General features: G+C 40.7%; 1 protein-coding gene across 2 annotated transcripts; it reads right to left on the bottom strand.

Moving 5' to 3' along the window:
• slc9a8 (solute carrier family 9 member 8) lies at positions 1-22989 on the bottom strand. 2 transcript variants are annotated; one of them, XM_061811707.1, is made up of 17 exons: positions 22849-22989; positions 21669-21837; positions 17052-17233; positions 15428-15508; positions 12113-12171; positions 8208-8291; positions 7671-7772; positions 7526-7560; positions 7145-7288; positions 6116-6257; positions 5917-6022; positions 5716-5832; positions 5555-5637; positions 5357-5468; positions 3511-3731; positions 2843-2989; positions 1-2227 (listed from the first exon to the last, which is right to left on the bottom strand). In XM_061811707.1, the coding sequence occupies exons 1-17, from the start codon at positions 22871-22873 to the stop codon at positions 2114-2116; spliced, it is 1923 nt and encodes a 640-aa protein (XP_061667691.1). In that variant the 5' UTR covers positions 22874-22989; the 3' UTR covers positions 1-2113. The 2 variants fall into 2 exon arrangements, with proteins under 2 accessions (XP_061667691.1, XP_061667682.1); XM_061811698.1 differs by lacking the exon at positions 22849-22989 and having other exon boundaries at positions 21669-22035.
• Positions 22990-23082: the final 93 nt, after the last annotated feature.

The raw sequence follows: 23082 nt of genomic DNA, 5'->3' as shown, positions 1-23082 counted from the left end.
TTTCATTGTGTTGTAAATCCAGTCAATGGGCTTCTTTATTTTCTTAGTGTTTCAAAAATACATTTGTCTACATAAACATTATTGCCAGCGAGGAAAGTCTTGCTTAATCAGTCATACACCTATGGAATGCTTTCATTCTTTTTAATGGCAAGAATCATTGTTTCACATACACAAACCGGACTAACTTCCATACAGTCTGGATCAAATCTTTTTCAGCCATAAATCCGAGAAGGATCCGGTAGTTTTGCAGTCATTCTCCGCAGTCTGTGGGCTGTACAATAGATGACACCAGCTTTTAGTCTTCCCACAAAATCAAAGAATCAAGGTGAACTAACAGCCCCATGTCTGCTTAGAAGAACAGCATAAATGTGAATCTGCGATCTCAGTGTGACTGCCACGGCTGCCGGCCTCCCTCACAGTGTGGAGGCATTATACCGTCTGCCTCACCTCACTTTCTGCCCCCCCCATGATCAGAAAAATGTAATTTGTAAAATTGTATGTGCATTAGCTTGATTTTGGAAACTCAGAAGGCGTATTACATGAAGCCGAAAGTCTGACTGTATTGCATGAGTCTGATTATGCTGAAGATGTCAAGAGACAACAGGAACTTGCCAATGACTTCCATACATACAACAATTAAGCATAACAATTTTACCAATAGATTGTGCTGTTCCGCTGCGCGAGTTCCGATTTTTTGTGCGAAATTACGCAATCTTGAGTTGAGGTCAGCTGCTCCTGCTGTACTTCCTATCTTGCCCATGTATTTGAGCATGAAAGTAAAAACATTCTCAAAAACCAAATTTAACAATTATGGGCATTATTGGATGAAAAACAAAATCAAGAATTGATCAGACAACTATAATGGGAATCATTTTTGTACAGCCTTTTTTTCTTTTTTTTTTTTTTTTCAAACAGACCTGCAGATCCCAAAGAAAATCACACAAACCAAGTATTAACTGTAAATTAAACATTTTTTTTAGCAGGCATTTTTTTCAATATTAAAAGTAATTTTGGTTGGTTATGTATTTTTTTTTTTTTTAGATTTATTGTGGTGAAAAGTGAATACAATTTTGCTGTTTTCCACTGTGAACTCAATCTTTATTTTACTTGGGTTTCGCTTGGAACCTCTGAAATCGTTTCCCACATTATTAAAAAAATGTAAAATAGTTATGGAGATGTACCTGTTATTAACATGGCATTGATGTTAAATATGATCATCTTGTGCAATTTGTGTGACAAAAATAAACATTTATGAACACTCCCATAACTCGTCACGATTTACGAGGGTTTTTCCCCCCCCTCTCATTGCTTGAGGTGATTGTATAAAAGCTTTTAAACACACACAGACAACATAAACAAAGGAATTCATTGGTGCGAGTGGTGATGTCAAAAACCTACAGTAAAATCTCCACCAGCCACAATTCCAGTTGTATTTAACTTAGTGTAGTGATGGCAATCTTGCCTGGGGACACAAATGAACATTAAACATCTCATCTGGGAACCAGACTCATGAATTATTATAACTATAGTATTCAGTTTGTTTTTTTTTTCCCCTCATGTTTTTGTTGCTAACTGTAGATAAAGTGATATTTCACATTCTTCACCTTGACAGAGAATAAGTAAGTTTCTTTCGGCTTGTCCCTTTCGGGGTCGCCACAGCGTGTCATCTCAGATGAACGCACATATATATTTGGCACAATTTTTACGCCGGATGCATAAACTTTCAATAAATGAGAACTAGTATAAAAAATAAAAGATACTCTTGTAGTTTACATTCAATGAGTCTGTCCCTTCAAGTGGCAAATGTACAGAACTTTCAATGTTCCGTCCAACATTAGTGATCACATTCATGTGCCTACAGTGTCATACTGCAGACAATCTGGCACAGAAGTAAAGAACAATCCTTTTCAGGGACACATTTTGTCTCCAGCGTTTGCTAGTGCAGTTTTGCTGAACTTCCCCCATGATACGATACTTCCTAGCAGACTCTTCACATGACCTTAGGTAGCAACAAATCAAGTCCATCCGACCAACTTTGATGTCTTTTCTGACTCTCACATGCCACGGAAGGATGCGGACAAGAGTTTTAACGTGCTAAAAAAGTGCACCCAATTCATAGAAGTTCTGCCTCGTCATCGTCATCCTCTGAACCTGAGGGACCCTGCCGAACTTCTTCATACCACTTGTTGGTTAGCGTCTTCATCTGTATCCTTCCGTGCATCAGGTCCTGTTGGACAAAGGTTAAGTTAGCTGATATGACCGTCATCCAAACAAGGCTGTCCAATTCCAGAAGGTTTTTAGCTGTATTATTAAAGAAGTGTAAATGTTTCATTTTCTAGTTTGGAAAATGTTTGGAAAAAAAAAAAAAATCAGATCCTTGCCAAATTGTCATCTCCACACATAGGGGCTAAACTACAAAAAATCCAGACATCTTTATAATGTTCTCAAGCATTCTGATACACAAGTGAAACACACCACTATGTACAGTAGTTGACTCTGCCTTGTGGTGACATTCACAAATTACAGTTAACTTCAAAAAGTCACAAATATATCACAACTACAAAGGTGGGGCAAGCGTATTCTTGGAAGGAAAAAAAAAATCTCGATTGAAATGGATAAAGCTAAACATTGCACAAGCTGCCCATGAGTTTGGGTATGTCAGACAAAAACATGTTCATAAATCCTTTATTAATTTTAAGGCATTGTACTTTTGGACAGACCTTTTTTTCCAACTGAATGCTGTGTATATTCATGCTTGAAAAATATCCACCATTCAACCCTATACAGAGTTCCTTAATTGTCTTAAAGGTAGAGGATTTTTGTCTCTCTCGCTATCGCTTACCTCCTGGGTGAGCCTCCGGGTGAAGAAGGGGTTAAGGTACTTAGCATCAAGCCACAAGAAGCCCTTCAGATCCTGTCTCTGGTATATGTGAGCCTCGTATTCCTCCTCTGTGAGTTCTGATAGATGCTCCGACTCCACAGTATTCCCCTGTTGGTAGTGAGAAGTGGGTGAGGGGTACAGATAAATATAGTGAAATGGAAGAGAGGCTGACTAACAAGCAAGAAGGGAAGGGAGGAAGGTGGGCCATGAAAAAAATGTTCCAAATGACGAGATCACATGGAGTCTCAAAGACAGAGTGAGCAAGGCCGTGAAAGGTATTTTAGTGAAATAAGAAAGGCCATCTTAATTGGTCTTGCTCCCGTTAGAGTGCTGCATTCACACTAAAAGACTTCAAATATACAAAAGCTGTGCAAAAAAATATTTGCAGACCAACCACCCTGATCCTGATGACTTGGAGCAGTCACATTGACTTATTAAACAAGTTGTTGGTGTTTATTTGTGATCTAACAGGGTAATATGAGTTGTTTACACTGTGCTAATCTGGTACCCTTTGCAAAAAACATCAACCCTTTGATGCTTTTCCCCCAAAAGACAAAAGCCAACAGTCTGACAGCGGAAGATGAAGCGGATGGCACAGCTTGTATCAACACAACGCACGTGTGTGTTACCATTTTCTGTGTCTTGCTGAGATTGATGTCCTTCTTGTTCTTTCGCCGTGACTGGTTATCCTCAATGTCCATGATGCGGATGAGTGGCATGGTCCCGCCCCCGAGGAAGAGGATAGTAAAGAGGACGATGATGATGGTGGTAGTGCCAATGAGTTGCCGCTTCTCAATGGGCTCCAGGCCAAGATGGAGGCTCAAGGCGTAGGGAATAGCACCTCTCAGACCTCAAAGATACAGCAATAAAAGAACAACATGAAGAGGCCACTATTCGATTCAATTTTTTTTGTCCCAAATAGGACCCATAAGTAGGGCTGCGCAATAATGGAAAAAATAGACAGGATTATTGTGATTCAAATTTAAAACTTCATTGAGCAAGACAATTAATTCATTGACTTCAAAGCCTACTCTTTATTAAACTGCCAACCACAAATTCAATTTGCAAGTAAAAAGTAAAAATTTACATTAAAAAACAAAACCAAAAAAAAAAACAATGATTGTTGCTACTGTGCGGGCCTTTGCCTTTTAGGGGCAATGTAGTCCACGCATGGATATAAACGCTTACATTAGATAAAAGAGCTGAACAAGGAATTCATGATTTTAGCTTCATTATTTTAACACATTTTTCACATCTTGGGAATAAAAACCTGTCATTATTGTTATACTGCTTCTCTGCATGTGGTACTACTGCGTTTGTGTGTCAATATTCATTATTAAATGCTATATCACTCCCATGAGAAGTGACTTAATATTATTTTTTGTTAACCCATCAGTACATTTTTTTCCATTGTGTGCTCACATTGAGATGGTGATTTCCAGGAATGACGCGAAACTGTGTTTTACTTAAATATATAATATATATATCTTTGTTTGTTTTTAGATTTACAGTACACTCCAACTGGAGCGTCAATAAACAACTTAATGAAGGCTCAGGGAGGGACTCATAACATTTAAAATGGTACATTTAGGGTGCTTTTACTACATTGCTCCAGCACAACCAATCATTTTTCTTCAATTATGTGCTAATGAACATGAGTCAAACTCGAAAATTAAAATTAAATTTTGATTCATCTGCCAGCCCTACTTTCTAGAAAGCCTCCATGTCAAAATGTGCCAGTCACTCAATTGTCTGTACGTGAGACTGTGAATACTCTTTCACCATATACGAGGTTTCTCCTGCCTCCCACATAGTCAACTACGACACACTGAACAGGTTAAGTGGGAAACAAAAGATGCATAGATGTTGTATTACCCTGTATATCTACATGGTGTCAACTGGTTATACGAGTCAAAAATACTCATAACTTTAAGACAATGCAGTTGTACATCACTGTATATTACAACCACTCAACTTTAAAAAAATATATCAATACCTCTTCAAACTTGAGCATCAGTATCTTTGTTAACGCAGAATATTTGACAGACCACGAGTACCGGATCTCCCAATGTTGTGCACAACATAATCATGTGGCTGGTGAGTGTGTAACAATATTCCCTAAAACCTGACTATCAGCAATCTTGTGCCAGCATAGTAAAGAGGTAGAGCTGAGAAGAAAAATCATGAACTTTACAGGCAAACTCAGCCAACGTCCTTGTCCTGGAAAATGGGTGGGGTTAAAAAAAATTTACTTGATGGACAGAGGAAAGGACTCACATTTTCATGTGATCACATGAGAGGTTAAATAGCTCCAAGGGTCTTTCATATGGAGAAAAATACTGAATGTAACAGGAGGTGACCTAATTTGCGTGCTCAAAGTTGTCTGAGTGGTTGTTTTTCAACACCAACAGATTATGGCTTGACTTGCTGTTGTTCTTCTGGAAAAAGAAAAAAAAAAGTATTGTCTCATCTCACCACTGAACCACATGATGAACATCATCTTGGGCGTGATCTTGTGGTCTCTGCAAAAGTTAAGCAGGAATGATAGAGGGAAGATGTTGACGGCACGGCCCAGAAGAACAAGGACCTGGGGAGAGGCAAGTTAAAGTTATGCTGTGGATAATGGGAGGCATAAAACAATGCCATCTTTGTCAAGATAACAAAAGCACTTACGATGCACCAAATGACAAACGATATTTCAAAGTTGTGAGGGAAGCTGAAGATTGATAGACCGAGGAAGGCAAACACGCACGTCTCTGGGGGGATAGGGATAAAAACACGGTTCACGGCAATAATTGTCGTTAGTGATGGGGAAATTATGGCTAATAACTGACCGCACATAAAGGCCACTGTGCGCAGTGTCTGTTGCATGAGGATCTGGGTGACAGGAGACAGGTTGTGATGGGTGTAATGAGACATCACGATTCCCGCGAACAGGATGGACATAATTCCTGTTGATGGAGTCGGCCAAGGTCCCAAAGAGATATTAAAACCATCCATTTAGAAAAAAAAGATCATTAAAACTTGCACCTTACCAGAAAATTTTATACCCTCTGCCAGGCCGTAAGGAAGGTAAGCAAAGATTATCATCATGCCAAACTCCAGTGAGGGTGTCTTTCTCAAGTCAAAGTGTTTGAGGAACTGGTGTCCAAGTTAGGGAACATCAATAAGACTGTTGGCGAATTGATGATTGTGTAGAAAATTCACAGAAACACACCAAAAACACATGGATACAAGAGCAGAGATGAGTCCAGTGAGGGTCCCCAAGGCAGCAGAACCAAAGAACATTTTGAGGAAATAACCCACTGCTTGCAAAAATGTCTCCCAGCCCGTTACCATGGTTGTGTCTGACCGGGAAAAGAAGCCCTCTGCAGTGCTGAAAAACGACAGAGGTAGAAAACAAAATGTTGACAAAGAAAAGTAATACCTTGAACTGACCCTAGAGGGTAGACAAACGCCATATTTCAACTCTAGTCTGTCTGGATTAAACTGGGCATAATCCCATCAAAACCATGTCTATTTAACAGAGATCAACTTTAGCGCAAGCAGGCAATTAAAGAATTTACAGTAAAATGTATAGAATATTCCCACATAAAAAGACTTCAATTAGGAAATTGTGACAAAGTAAGATATGTGAAGTTTTCCAAATTAGCAAACAAAATTTCCTGTTTTAATTATTGTCGAGACTAATTTCGAATCTTCAGTGGTGTTATATAGCTCTAATAAGAGATATCAGACTTCTAAATTCAAATCATATACAGCTACTAAGACAACAGTGAGAACAAAATAATGCTACTGGTTTATGTTTATAGTTCATTTTTTACTCCAGGTAGAAATAGAGGCACTTGATCATATTTCATGTTTGAGATTTGAATATAGGGAGGAAGAAAATGGGAGTATTTCTGGCATACTTTATTAGTAACCTGGTGTGTGTGTGTGTTGGTAGATCTTCAACTGCAGGGGCTAAAAAAAAAAAATTGTCATCATAATCAATGGCTGTGGCTGTTTGCCATACAAAAGACTGCCAAATAAAGATGAAGGGGGAAAAAATTGAGGGGGAACATACATTTTGTCTGTAAATATTGTATTGTACTGACTGAGATTATTTATATCATTTTTTTACATTGTATCTTTATTTCCGCTCACACCAATTCCAATTCTTCTCTTGAAAATCTGTCGCGAGGATGGGTAAACATTTTGTCAATGTGTGACAAAAAGCGAAAATTTTGCCAAGCCGGAAGAGAAATGAGAGGGGGCTCTTACTTTGTGAGGACAATAGAGACAGCATCATTAAGGATGCTCTCACCGAACACTAACATGTTCAGGACGGGGTCCACGTTGAGGGCGTTAAAGATGGCTATTGTAGCAACTGGGTCAACGGCGGAGATGAGGGAGCCAAAGGCAAAACTACAGCAGAAGAAAGGTCATTTCAAGTAAACACATTTAATTGGCAAAGAAATACATATTGTTTAACTAAGGAAAAAAACAGTAATATTTCAGAATATGAATTGAGTACATGAATAAGAGTACTGAGATAACATCTGGTATTACTGGGAGATAAACTATATAAAGGCTGGCTTTTTTTCTAACTAAAGTGTTACAAAAAAAGACAGATGTGTTTAAAAAAAAAAAAAAAAAACTAACCTATCGGTCATGGTCATCTTGTAGATCACATCAGCCTGAGGGTGGAGAAAAATCAAACAAGGAAATAAAAACCTCACCATCTATCCGGCCAGAAGGATTAATCATTGTTTCATTTTCTGTAACCAAATGTTGCCGGATCACTTACCTGTCCAAGGAAGTAGATGCCTCCTCCAACTATGAAAGCAGAGATGGCTGTGCCAATTACAGCAAAAAGTGTGATGGAGCCAATATTCTGGAAGAAGTTACCCTGAACACACGTGGAGGCACTCCTTAAGTATTTCTTACATGTTTGAGGTTTAAACAGTGAGGCAATGTTACAAGGCATTCATGACGCAACATTTTTGGGCGAATGGGTCAAAACACAACTATCACCAAATAACATCAGTAGTACTGGGAGCCATTTCAATAATCAGTCATTATCATTTGCATTTAAACAGCTTTGACATACGACAACAAACAAAAACATTATTTTTTGAGAATGCAGCGCTGCATGTGCCCAGCAACTTTGGTTGCTGCAAGTCATAACTAGCCCAAGTCAAAAACCAGCTCACTGCTCTTCATTGTTTAACAGTACAGTTAAGAAACAGTTTTTTCTCCAATACTGCAGATTATATACAATAAAACAAATGCTTGTATCTTTCCCTGCACAATATAAAGTTACGCAAGTTACACAGTATATTACCTTATGTAAAGAGTATCCCGATTCAAAGATAATGGGTGGGAGGAGCAAAAGGAAGAACATATTTGGTCGGAACATTTCCTCCTCCTTTTGGAAGACAAAAACAGGACAATTCAAAAATCAACATTTCAACTCCAATAAGCAATAACAAAAAGTATAAACTATTTTCATATTTATAGATTAAGAGTAAATAAGTGAAGACTACTAAGCACTTCCCATTTTCCAAAAGTCACCACTGTAGCTGTAGGGAAATTCAACATGCAAATTAGCGTCAACATAGCTTTCAACATCCTGACATGAAAAACCACCTAACTTAAAAGTAGAATAATTGGACGAAACATTTTAAGCAAGTTAATATGATTGGATTTGTTAGTTTCCTGAACTGATTTACTTCTCCACATTTGCCTGCATAAACACCCACAAACATTGCTTGTAGTGATCTCAATGCTAATCGGCACAGACAATTAAGACACTTGCTTCTTTTAATACAAAACAAGTATTTGTTATTTATTTCCACTAGTGGCGATGATCATCAGCTGACTTAATACATGTCACTGGATGGGGGGGCGGGGGCCAATAGAGGAAGAGATTTATCTAACCGGGTGTGTTAGCATGTTGGTTTCCGGATGACTGGCACGTGCACGCATGTACGTACTCTCTCTCACACACACGTACACACAGACACATACACACACACTAACTCTTTCTCTCTCGCTCACACACACACACACGCAGCGAATGCCAGTTAATTCATGCATGCTTTAAAATTGAACTACAGATTCAAACACATGCTATAAAAAGACATGAATTCTTCCCCTAAGAGTAAGCCACGGACACCCGTACACAATCCCCCCTTACTTTAGCTTTCTGATTATTTTGGTAGTATAATGAAATCATTGTTGCATCTCAGCTAAATGGGGCAGCCTCCTAGGTCAGATGAAGGCATCATCTGACCGTTTGTCAGTAAGTCTTTGCGTGATAGACCATGTGTTCTTGCATGAACAAGTTTACTGTATACACACACACACACACACACACACACACACACACGTAAACACACACGGGGAATAGGATGTAATGCACATCCATTACGTTCACGAGAAAGTGGATCTAAAAAGAAGCTATAAATTGAGCAAGAAGGGCCAGACCAACAAACTGTGCAGCAGAATGTCTATAATTCCTTTTAGTGCATGTTAAACTCAATACACTGGCATGCATTAGAGGCAAAAAAGGAACGATCTATTTCTGGGGGGTGGCTGACTGGACATTTGTATCAGTTTTCTGTCAGAAAGATCGAAGTGGCCCGGTCCATATTTAGTCCATCTAGTCAACAATCTCTCCCTTTGTGTATAAGCAGCAGTCTTGACAGCTTGTTCGAGCTTCTGTGCCCCAATGACCCCGCGAGCAGATGGAGGCGAACACAGTCTACAGTCATCAGCTCTAGGCACGGCACTCCCATGAAGAACAGGGATGGAAAATGGACCCCTTGTGGGGAGGGCGGCCAATAGTTCTAGCTTTTGATACCTGCCAATGAACACGTAGTGCAAGGTTATGTTTAAATTTTTTGTTTGTTAATCCATTTTTGGGATCATGGCAAAACTAATTACATAATACTCTGTAGAGGGGTGGCATAGAGGGCCGAAGAAAAACCCATTCAATTCCCATGCCAGGCCCATCCCAGGTAACTTTGACTAAAAGAGCTTTTTTTTTTTCCCCCCAAACATATATGAAAAAAAACGACCATTTAGAAAATGAGAATAAACACTACAGTACAGCTGGAAATGAGAAGGAGGCAATTTCAACCAATTAATGTAAAATTATCTATTTATGTTCAGCCTTTCTTTTTCATCTGTTTTTCTCCATTTTATCACTTATTCAGGATTTAAACCCCAAAACAGCATGTCGACACAAATCAATGCTACTCTAACTACAAGCTGTTTAAAAGTAGGTCAAGCGTAGGGATTGCCTACAGAGAATGTATGCTGGAGAAATAGACTTGACTACTCTTTTGCATACTTCTTTACTCAGACGCTATAAAAAGCATTCAGAGCTTCTTGTAAATTACCGCTCTACCGGAACTTTGCCTTTCAGGGAACATGAAAGGTTAAATGTGAATATTAATATCTTGAGAATGAGGATGCATGGCACAGCAGTTTGACAGCCGGACTTCTGCATTCATACACGTTTAATAGAAAAATAAAACGATATTTGCTCGAGTGCACGCACACACGTAAAGATAATCTGCAACAATTGAAAGGTAAACAAAAAAATTAATACAACCGAAAATGAATTAATCAAAAATAGATTTGATAACCGAGATGTTTTTTTTAACCACGTACCATTAAAAAATGTATTATGCAAGCACAGTTTATAGAGGACTTTTCCACAACAGAAAAACGCCAGCAGGGATGATGGAGATACTTTTTTTTTTTTTTTTTTTTTTTTTTTTTGCACAAGTTCCCTTGAGGTTCTACTGTGACATCACACCATGAGTAAAAAGGGGCCTGAAACCACAATTAAAACTGCTCTGTCTGTGCTGGTCTCTTTTCTTGGTGTGGAAGAAATCTAATAAAAAAAAAAAAAATCCCTCTGGGGCTTAAAACACACCACAAAAGTCACTGAGGAAAACTAAAAAATGAGCCTGCAACAAAGACAAGTAATTTAGGAGATGGGAGATTCGATTCAGCATTCTAACTTGATGTATGTGCTTTGCTCAAAAAGATAAACCTCTGCCAGACATATTCATAGCAGCATTCTTTTTTTTCAGACCTCAATCCAAATTGAATTGTTTTTTGAGTTATTTTAAATCTGCTGGACAGTGGGGCGACAACTGCAGACTGGAGACTTTGTTGGAAAGGGCAACAAAAGCAGATCAGCTGTGAAAGGTAGGGGGAAAAAAAAGCCCCCAATGCCAGGTTGTGGCTGCCCCGAGCGTTTGTGCGCCGCTGCTGGTTTGTGGACCAATGTTGAAGGCTTGATAGATAAGTAAAATGGGGCTACTTTGGAAACACACTCGCTGGGGGACAGAGAATGCGAGCTTTTAGGCATAAAAGAGAATCCACAATTCACATTAAAATGAAAAAAAAAAGGATTACAAAAATAGAATTAAGTGATATATTTTCTTCACATATGAGTAAAACAGGGTTCATAGTTTTTCATTATTTCACAAGACTACATCTGAAAGATTGTTCTGTGACAACATTTGACTGACCATGACTAAGTGTGATTTTATAAATTATGCGCATCCTGTTCTGTCAGGCTGCTTCAAAGTCAAATACGTTAGAAATAATGGAAATACATCAGGAGCCATGTAATTTAGAGTTTCTAATGGCCAATAAACTCCTTTGCATAGTCTGTGAGTATGTAAAGACTATAATGTGTTTTTTACAAACTATGCTGTGGAGCAATAGTAAATGATGAAGCTCCTGCAAATACAGACATACACAGTGGTAATATTTTTGGAAGTTGGGAACACAGGTTCTGAAGAGGGAATGAGCTCGAGGGGCTCACGTTACTGGGGTCAACGGCTACACAGAACCTCTAGGGGCCCAAGGTAGAAAAAAAAAAAAAAAAAAAAAACAATTGCCCTCTGTGTGTACAAAACGTGGACAAAACCTGTCCCCTCCCACCTCTTTTTTCTCTGTATTTCTCTCTTGTTCATTCATCCTTTCACTCAATGGGAGAGAATGAGGAATGTTAATTAAAGGCTGCAAGCACCAGAAGATAAACAACAGGGGGCACAGTCAGGGCTCCAAGGGACAAACTGTGGGCAGGTAAGAAAAGTAGAGCTCTAAAATTTATAAAAAACACCCACCCAAGACAAGGATAAGGCTAAAAAGGAAAGGGACAGAAAAAGTTGGGAAAAAAATATCCAAATGAAAAGACAAACAAATACACACAAAAGATACCTTCCAGTTGGCCAGTTCCTGGAACTCAATGATCTTAATAACTCCTCCCATTAGAATCCCTAAACGGGAAGAGAAGATAAATACACGACTTTTAGTATACTGTAAGAACATTTCTATCCAGCCATAACACAGCTGAAGTGTGAAATGAGCCCACTGAATGGTTAAAACTAATAGGCACCAAGGAGAACATGTTGAATTTTGTTAGATTATTTTGTCTACACTCCAAATCGTGGTTTAGCGCTCATTACAAGGATTGGCAGAAACACATTGACTAATGGGAAAAACACATACAGTGGAACTTCTGTGTAAAGTTTTAAATGATATAAGATTGAATATTGACTCAGGAAAGGTATCAATGTTGCTCTTGTTGGATCTCAGTGCGGTTTTTCAGACGGTAGCTCACAATATACTGCTAAGGATAGGACTAAATGGAATGGTCCTGGTTCAGGTCTTACCTAAAGGAAAGGAACTACTTTGTTACCATTGGAAGTACTCAATCTCAACAAATGGCAATGACATATGGGGTCCCTCGGGGGTCAGTTCTCGTACCCCTCCTGTTCAGCCTGTATATGGTGCCCTTGGGTCATATTTTCCAGAACTTTAGTTTTGACTCTCATAGTTATGGAGTTGAGACATATGTATATGTTGCAGTGTCGCTCAAGTGCTGAAAGGAAATGAAAGGCATCATGGAGAAAGACTTGACGACCATCCGAGCCAATTGCATACCAGGAAGATGCTATGGCAAAAGCCAATGGGGGAGCAGCTCTAGCCAGGGTTCATTCTCAGTCTGACCCAAAAAATTTAAGGGGTTTTTAGGGGCATTTTTAGGGGTTGACACGAAAAATTTAGGGCCGACACGGAAAATTTAGGGCCATCGTGGGAAATCAAGAGTAAGGAAAAAAGACTCACCCAATGGTGCCATCAACCGTTCTTGGTTCATCAAATGTTCCAGTACCTCAGTACCTGTGACAGTGATCACCTGTCGCCCCTTGTGGTAGTTCTCATTGATATGACCATTGTCAACGTCTTCACATAACAGTCTACAGAAAAACAGATTCTAACTACAATTGCAACTATATACACAAATGTCTTCTACTGATGTCTGTCTCAGCACCCCTACTCTAGCTCCTTGAGCCTACCCAGTGCCTCCTCTATTTGTTGCTGCAGAGGTGCCAAAGTGGCTCTCTTGTCCTTTCTTCTGCCTCCTCACACAGCCTGTCAGCCTTCTCAATAAGTGTTGATATGTCAGTCTCTATTCTGGCTTTTTTGGCTTTGAGGCAGTAGAGATGAAAAGTGGGCAGCGATGTCAAATGTAGCCAGGTACGAAGTCTTCCTTTCCCCACAGTGGTAGTTTTTAGCAATGTCACTATCTGGGAACATGACTGCAAACACTTTCGAATTATTTTCACAAGATTTGTAACTGTAATGGCAGAAGATCACTTTTAAAGTCCACACGATCTCTGCATTTAACGAGTCCGTCTTCGTGAATTGAACTACGTTTATAAAGCCTGACTTCTGGCTGGACAACTATAGGTGCACATTAGGGATCGCAACCGGTTACAAATAACCGGTTATAACCGGTTTTAATTTTTTTAAAACCGAAACCGTAATCGGACTTTCGAAATCGGTTAAAATTTCCAATCATTTCTTCCGGTTCTCCACATTGCGCTATTTTTTCAACATCATTTCCACTTTTTTCAAGTTTCGCTGTTAGAGTAAAGTTGGACTCAAAAGAACATTCAGTTAAATAAAAAAAACATCCAACATGGCATCGAGGAAACGCTCCAAAGTATGGGATTAAACCTGTTTTATTGGCAGACATCAAAACACTACTCACATAACGTGGGGAACTCTGTGAACTCGTCACTCTGGAAGAGCAACAACAAAAACAGTCCGTGCGGAACCCCGCACCCCAACTCAAGGTCCCGCGGGTGAATTATGTAAACACCACTATGGTACCGTTTTTTTGATACAGCTGTTCAGTTAAAACCGGTTATGGTAGTAAGCGTTTTTTTGCGATCCCTAGTGCGCATGCACTGCTAGTACCACTGCCTGAAGTTGATGCTTCACTAGCTTGATATTTTAGAAACAGATTCATACCAACGGAAGATGAGAGAGTCTTCGCCAAATCAGCGTGTCTCCCGTTTTTCTGGTGCGACTCCAGCACTTTGACGCCCATCTTTTCAAGCTGGTAACTCTGCTTGTACAGATGGCAGTAAAACATGTGCCGAACTTTTGGATCTCGATGAACCCAGCTCCCAAACTCCTTACTTTCAACCCAAGCTTCTTGAAAAATGCACTTCCCCGTGATACAAGTTGGATCGATGAAAGAACTACGCTACATCGTAACGAAGACGAAGTGAAATGCCTACTCACGGAAACAAACAATGGAATATCGACAAGATGGCGACTAGTTGTCAACACTGTGACTTCCGTTGACAATTTCCGGCTGTTTTGGACGCCCAACGGATCGCTATTTTTTTTTAAATAAAAGATTAATTTTTTTTAGGGAGAATTTTGGCGGGAGAGGTCCTCCCTTTGATTTTTTTTTTTTATTTAAGGCCTTTTTAGGGGCTTGACCGGTTTTCGCGAATTTTAAGGACTTTTAGGAGCCCCTAAATGCACCTTCGGAAATTTAGGGGTTTTTAGGGACTTTTAGGGCCGCGTGCGAACTCTGCAAGCGCGCCACACAAACCAAAATACCGGATGTTTGTGTTTGGTGGAATTTGGGTACTGAGAATCTAGCACCTAGTTTTGACTTTCGTATCCTAAATTTCCCTTTGCAACAAGAGTCAATATTTTTCTGAAAAGGCATTTCGTAACCTGATTTTTTCCATTGGTAGAGATGTTCGTAAGTAGAGGTACCACTGTACATGTAAAGAGCAGTGCAAGAGAAGGATAACAGGGAAACCAGAAAGAAAGAAGAATGAAACTATTAAGAGACTTACAAATATACAGGCCGGATTGTCGAACTGGGATGGTGAGAATAAGTGGAGGAGTGAAAAGAGCTCAGGAAAGAAAAGCTGTGTCTCCCTGATTTGTTAGCACATTGTTATCTCTCGTCAGCAGAGTCCTGCTCCAAACACGCCAACATCTCAATGCAGTCAGGAGGCGAAGGAAACAAGAGGAACGCAAGAGGAAACTCTAGTCCCCTTTAGTTCTGGATGCTCCTTAGACACAAGAGTGTTTTTCAGATCTAAAAATAATGGCACTGATAAGCGATGTGATGTATGACTGTGGTCTCAAAAGACTAGGATAAAGGCTTTGTTATATTTTGGTGATGGAGATGCCATCGATCAACAAAAGAAGACTCACCAAGGGACACAACAGCAACACTCTCTGGAAGAAAATGTAGCTTGAACTTGATAAGTAAATGGACCAAGATAATGCAGATTCCTGTGGTAAAAGAAAGAACAAAAAGCACATAATGAATGGGAAAACGTCATCTAGCGCAACTATTTCTACATTAAATAAGCATTATCAATCAAGCTCGATGTCATCTACTTGCCTGTTGGAACCAGACATTCAAATTTGACATTTGCTCAATCATCATCTTGTGTATTTGATGTGTTTTATTTGCCAAAGGGGGTGAAGTTTTGGTGTATCCTGATTCTGCCAAACAAAGGGCAGCCACACCCTAATGCATATCCTGCAGACTACCTGCGCTAGAAGAAAACCGCAATTTACGGAACAAACCCACTGCTTCACTGATGTGTTTAGCACCCTAAAGAGTGCATGTTTACAGGGATTGACAGGTAATCAAGCAGAAAAGAAGAGGTATGGTAGAGACCCATTACAGTTGTTCACAAGAGGTTACTACAAAGCAGAATGCAGTTTACACCGAGAACAGAAGTGGAACAGATCCAATCAAGTTCCTTAGTTCTCGAGAAATGGTTAGATGCATAAAATTTACACCGACTAAAATAGTTTTCTATGGCAGTAGGTACACTGTTACAGAACATGTTTATTAGCCCAAGATGATAGTCAATACTAAATGTTTAATGGTGTAAAACTACAAAAAATGTCAAAATAATGTAATAGAATGTACCTACAGTGAAGAAAAAAAGTATTTCAACACCCTGATATATTGCAAGTTCTCCCACTTAGAAATCATGGAGGGATCTGAAATTTTCATCATAGGTGCATGTACACTGTGGGAGAGATAATCTAAAAAGAAAAATCCAGAAATCACAATGACACATTTTTTAATGATTTATTTATGTGATACAGTTGCAAATCAGTATTTTAACACCTGTCTATCAGCGAGAATTCTGACCCTCAAAGACGTGTTAGTCCGCTTTTAAAGGTCATGTGTTATCCTTATAAACATTCTAAAATAGATATTGTAATTAAAAATACATATAACATCATTCACTTCAATGTCTATATGAAAAAATAAATATGAGCGGAGAGCGCGTCATCCGTGCGCAAAGTTGCAGAAGTGTCATTCTACGACATCGAAGTGGTTGCCATCCCCCTGTCCACGACGTCACCTCAGACATTCGGCAATGAAAACACACGGTAGACCCTACTTTGGGAGACGAACACGCCTCTTCTGACACAAACTCTAAACATTTTCGTACTTTTAAAATAAACAACAACAACTGACAACAACTTGGTGTATTTATGACCATCCTCCTCTCGACGAGTCTAAATATATTTTGCAAAACAATACAGTATATGTTCTTAAAAATCTCCACTGGGAATTCTACAGGATGCACAATTTATGTCACGTCCTTAAATCTAACTGGAGCAAGAGTCAGAAGTAATGTATTAAACGAAAAATGTGTCATGAAAATTCGTAATCATTATTTACAAATTTCATCTATACTGTACATGTTCTGACATGACAGACCGAATTAGTCATTCCCTTTTGCATGCAGCAAGTATGCAGTAGCTTGGAGATAAAACACAATGAACACAATGGAAGACAACGTACCAATAACCAGGAGGCTAAAGAATATGGTCAACCCGTTGGACTGCTCTTCTTCTTGGGCCTCGACTCCTGTTTGCACGGGCAGAATGGCTTTGGGATTTGGGGGTGCTGCAAGGGTTGGCTTGCTTGATGATGATGTGGAGTGGGTCGAAACATTGGAGTGGTTCTCTGTGTCATTAGTCCTGCTGCAAGTAGAAAATCAAGGCAGTATGAGGGGCAGAGAATAGACAAGAGTTGGTAACGAGCTACATTTATTCTGCTACATTTACTAAAGTAACTTTTCTGATACATCGTACTTCTGAAAGAAATAGCAATGTGACTTATTAGTGAAACCTGCCATAAATCTGCATTCATGTTACAGGTAGGCACCAGCTCACACATAAACTGGGAGAGGAGAAGCAATGTAGAATGAATGGATTGCTTGTGAAAAAGAACAGCTCTGTCATGCCTTATCATGTAAGACCGCCTAAACTTCACTTGGAATCTTTAGTAACATAACAGAGCCCCTCTGAATCTGTTATTGCAAAATGCAAAGCTCTGTGGAAAAAAAAAAAAAAAGTATTTCATGCATCCATCCATTTTCTGAATCGTCTTTGCCTGGTGAGCCTATTCTGCAGTATCACACTATATATATATATATATATATATATATATATAATATATATATATATATATATATACACACACACACACACACACACACACACACACAACACACACACACACACACACACACACACACACACACACACACACACAACACACACACACACACACACACACACACACCACACACACACACACACACACACACACACACCACACACACACACACACACAACACACACACACACACACACACACACACACACAACACACACACACACACACACACACACGAATGCAGCCCTATGTTGGCACAAACCAGTGCAATCTGTAGGCCGGTCCCAAGCCCGGATAAATGGAGAGGGTTGCGTCAGGAAGGGCATCCGGCATAAAAACTGTGCCAAACAAATATGAGCGTTCATCTAAAGAATCCCATACCGGATCGGTCGTGGCCCGGGTTAACAACGCCCGCCCCCGGCACAGCTAACCTGCAGGGCGTCGGTGGAAATTCAGCTACTGTGGGTCGAAGACAAAGAAGAGGAGGAAACCGGATCCATCGTCAGAAGAAAAAGAGGAATGCATAGAGCCTACAACTGAGTGTAGGGACTTTGAATGTTGGGACTATGACAGGAAAAGCTCAGGAGTTGGTTGACATGATGATTAGGAGAAAGGTTGATATTCTGTGCATCCAAGAGAGCAGGTGGAAAGGTCGTAAGGCTAGAGGTTTAGGAGCAGGGTTTAAATTATTCTACCACGGAGTAGATGGGAAGAGAAATGGAGTAGGGGTTATTTTAAGGGAAGAGCTGGCTAAGAATGTATTGGAGGTGAAAAGAGTATCAGATCGAGTGATGAGACTCAAATTTGAAATTGAGGGTGTTATGTATAATGTGGTTAGCAGCTATGCCCAACAGGTAGGATGTGACCTAGAGTTGAAAGAGAAATTCTGGAAGGAACTAGATGAAGTAGTTCTAAGCATCCCAGACAGCGAGAGAGTTGTGATTGGTGCAGATTGTAATGGACATATTGGTAAAGGAAACAGGGGCGATGAAGAAGTGATGGGTAAGCACGGCATCCAGGAAAGGAACTTTGAGGGACAGATGGTGGTGGCCTTTGCAAAAAGGATGGAGATGGCTGTAGTGAACACTTATTTCCAGAAGAGGGAGGAACATATAGTGACCTACAAGAGCGGAGGTAGAAGCACGCAGGTGGATTATATTTTGTGCAGACGATGTAATCTGAAGGAGGTTACTGACTGTAAAGTAGTGGTAGGGGAGAGTGTAGCTCGACAGCATAGGATGGTAGTGTGTAGGATGACTCTGGTGGTGGGTAGGAAGATTAAGAAGACAAAGGTAGAGCAAAGAACCATGTGGTGGAAGCTGAGAAAGGAAGAATGTTGTGCGGCCTTTCGGAAAGAGGTAAGACAGGCTCTCGATGGACAGCAGAAGCTCCCGGAAGACTGGACAATGACAGCCAAGGTAATCAGAGAGACAGGCAGGAGAGTACTTGGTATGCCTTTTGGTAGGAAAGGGGAGAAGGAGACTTGGTGGTGGAACCCCAAAATACAGGGAGTCATACAAGGAAAGAGATTAGCGAAGAAGTGGGATACTGAGAGGACTGAGGAGAGGCGAAAGGAGTACATCGAGATGCGACGTAGGGCAAAGGTAGAGGTGGCAAAGGCTAAACAAGAGGCCTATGAAGACATGTACACCAGGTTGGACACGAAAGAAGGAGAAAAGGATCTCTACAGGTTGGCCAGACAGAGGGATAGAGATGGGAAGGATGTGCAGCAGGTAAGGGTGATTAAGGATAGAGATGGAAATGTGTTGACTGGTGCCAGTAGTGTGCTAAATTGATGGAAAGAATACTTTGAGAAGTTGATGAATGAAGAAAATGAGAGAGAAGGAAGAGTTGAAGAGGCAACTGTGAAGGACCAAGAAGTGGCAATGATTAGTCAGGGGGAAGTTAGAAAGGCACAACAAAGGATGAAAAATAAAAATGCTTTTGGTCCTGATGACATACCGGTGGAGGTATGGAAGAAATTTGGAGAGATGGCTGTGGAATTTTTGACCACCTTGTTCAACAGAATACTAGCGGGCGAAAAGATGCCTGAAGAATGGAGGAAAAGTGTACTAGTTCCCCTTTTTAAGAACAAAGGGGATGTTCAGAGCTGTGGGAATTATAGAGGAATAAAGTTGATGAGCCACACAATGAAGAAAGGGAAAGAGTAGTGGAGGCTAGACTCAGGACAGAAGTAAGTATCTGCGAGCAACAGTATGGTTTCATGCCTAGAAAGAGTACCACAGATGCATTATTTGCTTTGAGGATGCTAGTGGAAAAGTACAGAGAAGGTCAGAAGGAGCTACATTGTGTCTTTGTGGATCTAGAGAAAGCCTATGACAGAATACCAAGAGAGGAACTGTGGTACTGCATGCGTAAGTCTGGTGTGGCAGAGAAGTATGTTAAAATAGTACAGGACATGTATGATGGCAGCAGAACAATGGTGAGGTCTGCCTTAGGTGTGACAGAGGAATTTAAGGTGGAGGTGGGACTGCATCAGGGATCAGCTCTGAGCCCCTTCCTGTTTGTAGTGGTAATGGATAGGCAGACAGATGAGGTTAGACTGGAATCCCCTTGGACCACGACGTTCGCAGATGATATTGTAATATGCAGTGAAAGCAGGGAGCATGCAGAGGAACAATTAGAAAGATGGAGACATGCACTGGAAAGGAGAGGAATGAAGATTAGCCGAAGTAAAACACAGTATATGTGCGTGAATGAGAAAAGTGGAGGGGGAAAAGTGAGGCTACAGGCAGAAGAGATAGCGAGGGTGGACAACTTCAAATATTTAGGGTCAACAATCCAGAGCAATGGTGAGTGTGGTAAGGAAGTGAAGAAACGGGTCCAAGGAGGTTGGAACAGCTGGCGAAAGGTGTCTGGTGTGTTATGTGACAGAAGAGTCTCTGCTTGGATGAAGGGCAAAGTTTACAAAACAGTGGTGAGCCCGGCCATGATGTACGGATTAGAGACGGTGGCACTGAAGAACTGGAGGTAGCAGAAATGAAGATGTTGAGGTTCTTGCTCGGAGTGACCAGGTTGGATAGGATTAGAAATGAGCTCATTAGATTGACAGCCAAAGTTGGATGTTTTGCTGACAAGGTTCGAGAGAGCAGACTTCGATGGTTTGGACATGTTCAGAGGCGAGAGAGTGAGTATATTGGTAGAAGGATGCTGAGGATGGAGCTGCCAGGCAAAAGAGCGAGAGGAAGACCAAAGAGAAGGTTTATGGATGTGGTGATGGAAGACATGAGGGCAGTTGGGGTTAGAAAGGAAGATGCAGGAGATAGGCTAAGATGGCAAAAGATGACACGCTGTGCGACCCCTAACGGGACAAGCCGAAAGGAAAAGAAGAAGAAGATATATAATAATGTGTTGTCTTCATGTGATAATTTCAGCAACATTGGGATTTATATTCCCATTTCAGATTTTTGTCAATTTAACCGGATGAATGGATGGATGGATGCTATTAAAAAAAACTAGTTATCAGTGACTCAGCAGTAACTGTACCTGAATTTATTTTATGGCGTTAGTCTTAACTCAGGTAATAATTTGGTTGAGTACTTTTTACTTCAGTCACACTATTGCAAAGTAAAGTCATGGTAATACTTCAATCCATTTTTCGGGTCCTGCACCCATTTCTGACAATACAATATTGTTTATCTGAAACAACAGAACATGAATTTTCACATTTGTAAACCTCGTTCAACAACGTTAGTTGTAATCATTATTGCATTGTTTGATACGATCATCACTCGTCAACTTGAAATAACGACACCAAGATGTGTTTTTTTTTAAACCAGTGGATATATTTTAACTAGCGACTTTGAGTCACAAAATGGAAAGATAGTCTTGCCAAAGTCTTACTGTACAGTACGTGTGTATTACTGTACAGCGCATTAGTGACACTGTAGCTAGCCTTCTCCACAAAGCACTCACATTGAAACCTTCAGGTCATACCTGACAGTCGCTCTATCCTCGGCTCGGTCGAGTAAATCGCGTGCGTCTCCAAAGTCCGGTTTGACTATTCCAATCTGTTTTTTCGACAGAGCTTCGTCTTTATGGCGAACGTCTCTTCCGCTGTCCTCGCTCTCGTTCACGTCCAAAGTATTTAGCTTCTTAGTTCGCTCTGACACGCAGGGATGAAGAAGCAACACAAAGCACAGTAACAAAACGTGAACTCGACCACTTTCCATTATTCATATTATCAGTCCAGAGGAAGAATACGAATGTTTGTCCTTAAAAAAAGACAAACAGCAGCGTATCAACAGCGTCATGTATGTCTTAAGCACACGATTGTATTTCCGGGATGTGGGTTTCTGGGAGTTGAAGTTTTTTTTTGTACTTCGACACGCACGTGCGAATAAAAGAACGATAATTTTAATGCTTTTAACTGGTAAAACACATTATTATGATGATTATTTTCACTAGACGAGGGTTAACTTTAAGTGGTTAGTATTCTGGGGAAACTGACGTGTAGTTTTTAAGACGCTGGACTCAATCTCCAACAAGCCATTGTAAGGCGTCAGCTCCATTGTCAGGTGCTGCCCTTGGAAACGCTACAATACGTTATGAAATTGAAGTTTCATGTCATGTTGGGAAGCAGAGGCACCTATGAGCACATGGAGAGGAAATTGCTGGGCTGAACATAAAAGGGAAGACGCTACCCAAAACGTTGACGTTAACTATATGAAATAGACAAAGGCATCACAAAGGGCTTGTATTATTGACAGATATTTTGGCAAATCCGTTTCTGACAATAAGTGTGGAAGCAATTTTGTCTTTGTTTTTTTTTTTTGGAGGGGAGGGGGCTAACTGTACAACTAATGCGAGCCCCCTTCCCTCCCCGCCCTCCCCTTCCCTTTCAGGAATCAAGCTAAAGGCGCGTTGCGGTGTTGCTCGGCGTCGACGCCCACTTGGGTGCCGCTGCTCATTTTCCTGCGGGAAAAGCTCATCGCAGCCAGGCAAGCCGGGAGGGAGAGTTCAGGAGCGGGCGGCAGAGTTTCGTCAGAGACGTCGTCAACCGTGACAAACCATGGCCCCGCACTAAAAGCGACAAGGCCGCCGGGTTGCTTCGCTCTGTCACGGCCAACCGAGCGTCGTCGTCGTTGTTGCATGTGTATTTTTTTATGATTCCCACCTCGGACTTTCGTCGTCGAAACCATCCGCGCTCCCCTCCCTGAGCCCGGAATGGAATTCCTATGACTGGAATGATTAGCGGAGGTCCGCTCCTGTTGTCAACCTGCCGAAGAAATTGACGTGAGCTCTTGGCCGTCGCCGCAGAGAGCGACACAAGCACAGCGCTCTGAATTGTTCCTCGCCGAAGCTTCCAGGCAGCTGGGCGACACACAGTCACCGCTGTGCCCGCTGCGTA

Source organism: Syngnathoides biaculeatus, chromosome 2 (assembly GCF_019802595.1).
Source record: "Syngnathoides biaculeatus isolate LvHL_M chromosome 2, ASM1980259v1, whole genome shotgun sequence".
Lineage (NCBI taxonomy): Eukaryota > Metazoa > Chordata > Actinopteri > Syngnathiformes > Syngnathidae > Syngnathoides > Syngnathoides biaculeatus.
Note: the sequence above shows the minus strand (reverse complement) of the source record. Positions and strands in the feature narration are given on the sequence as shown.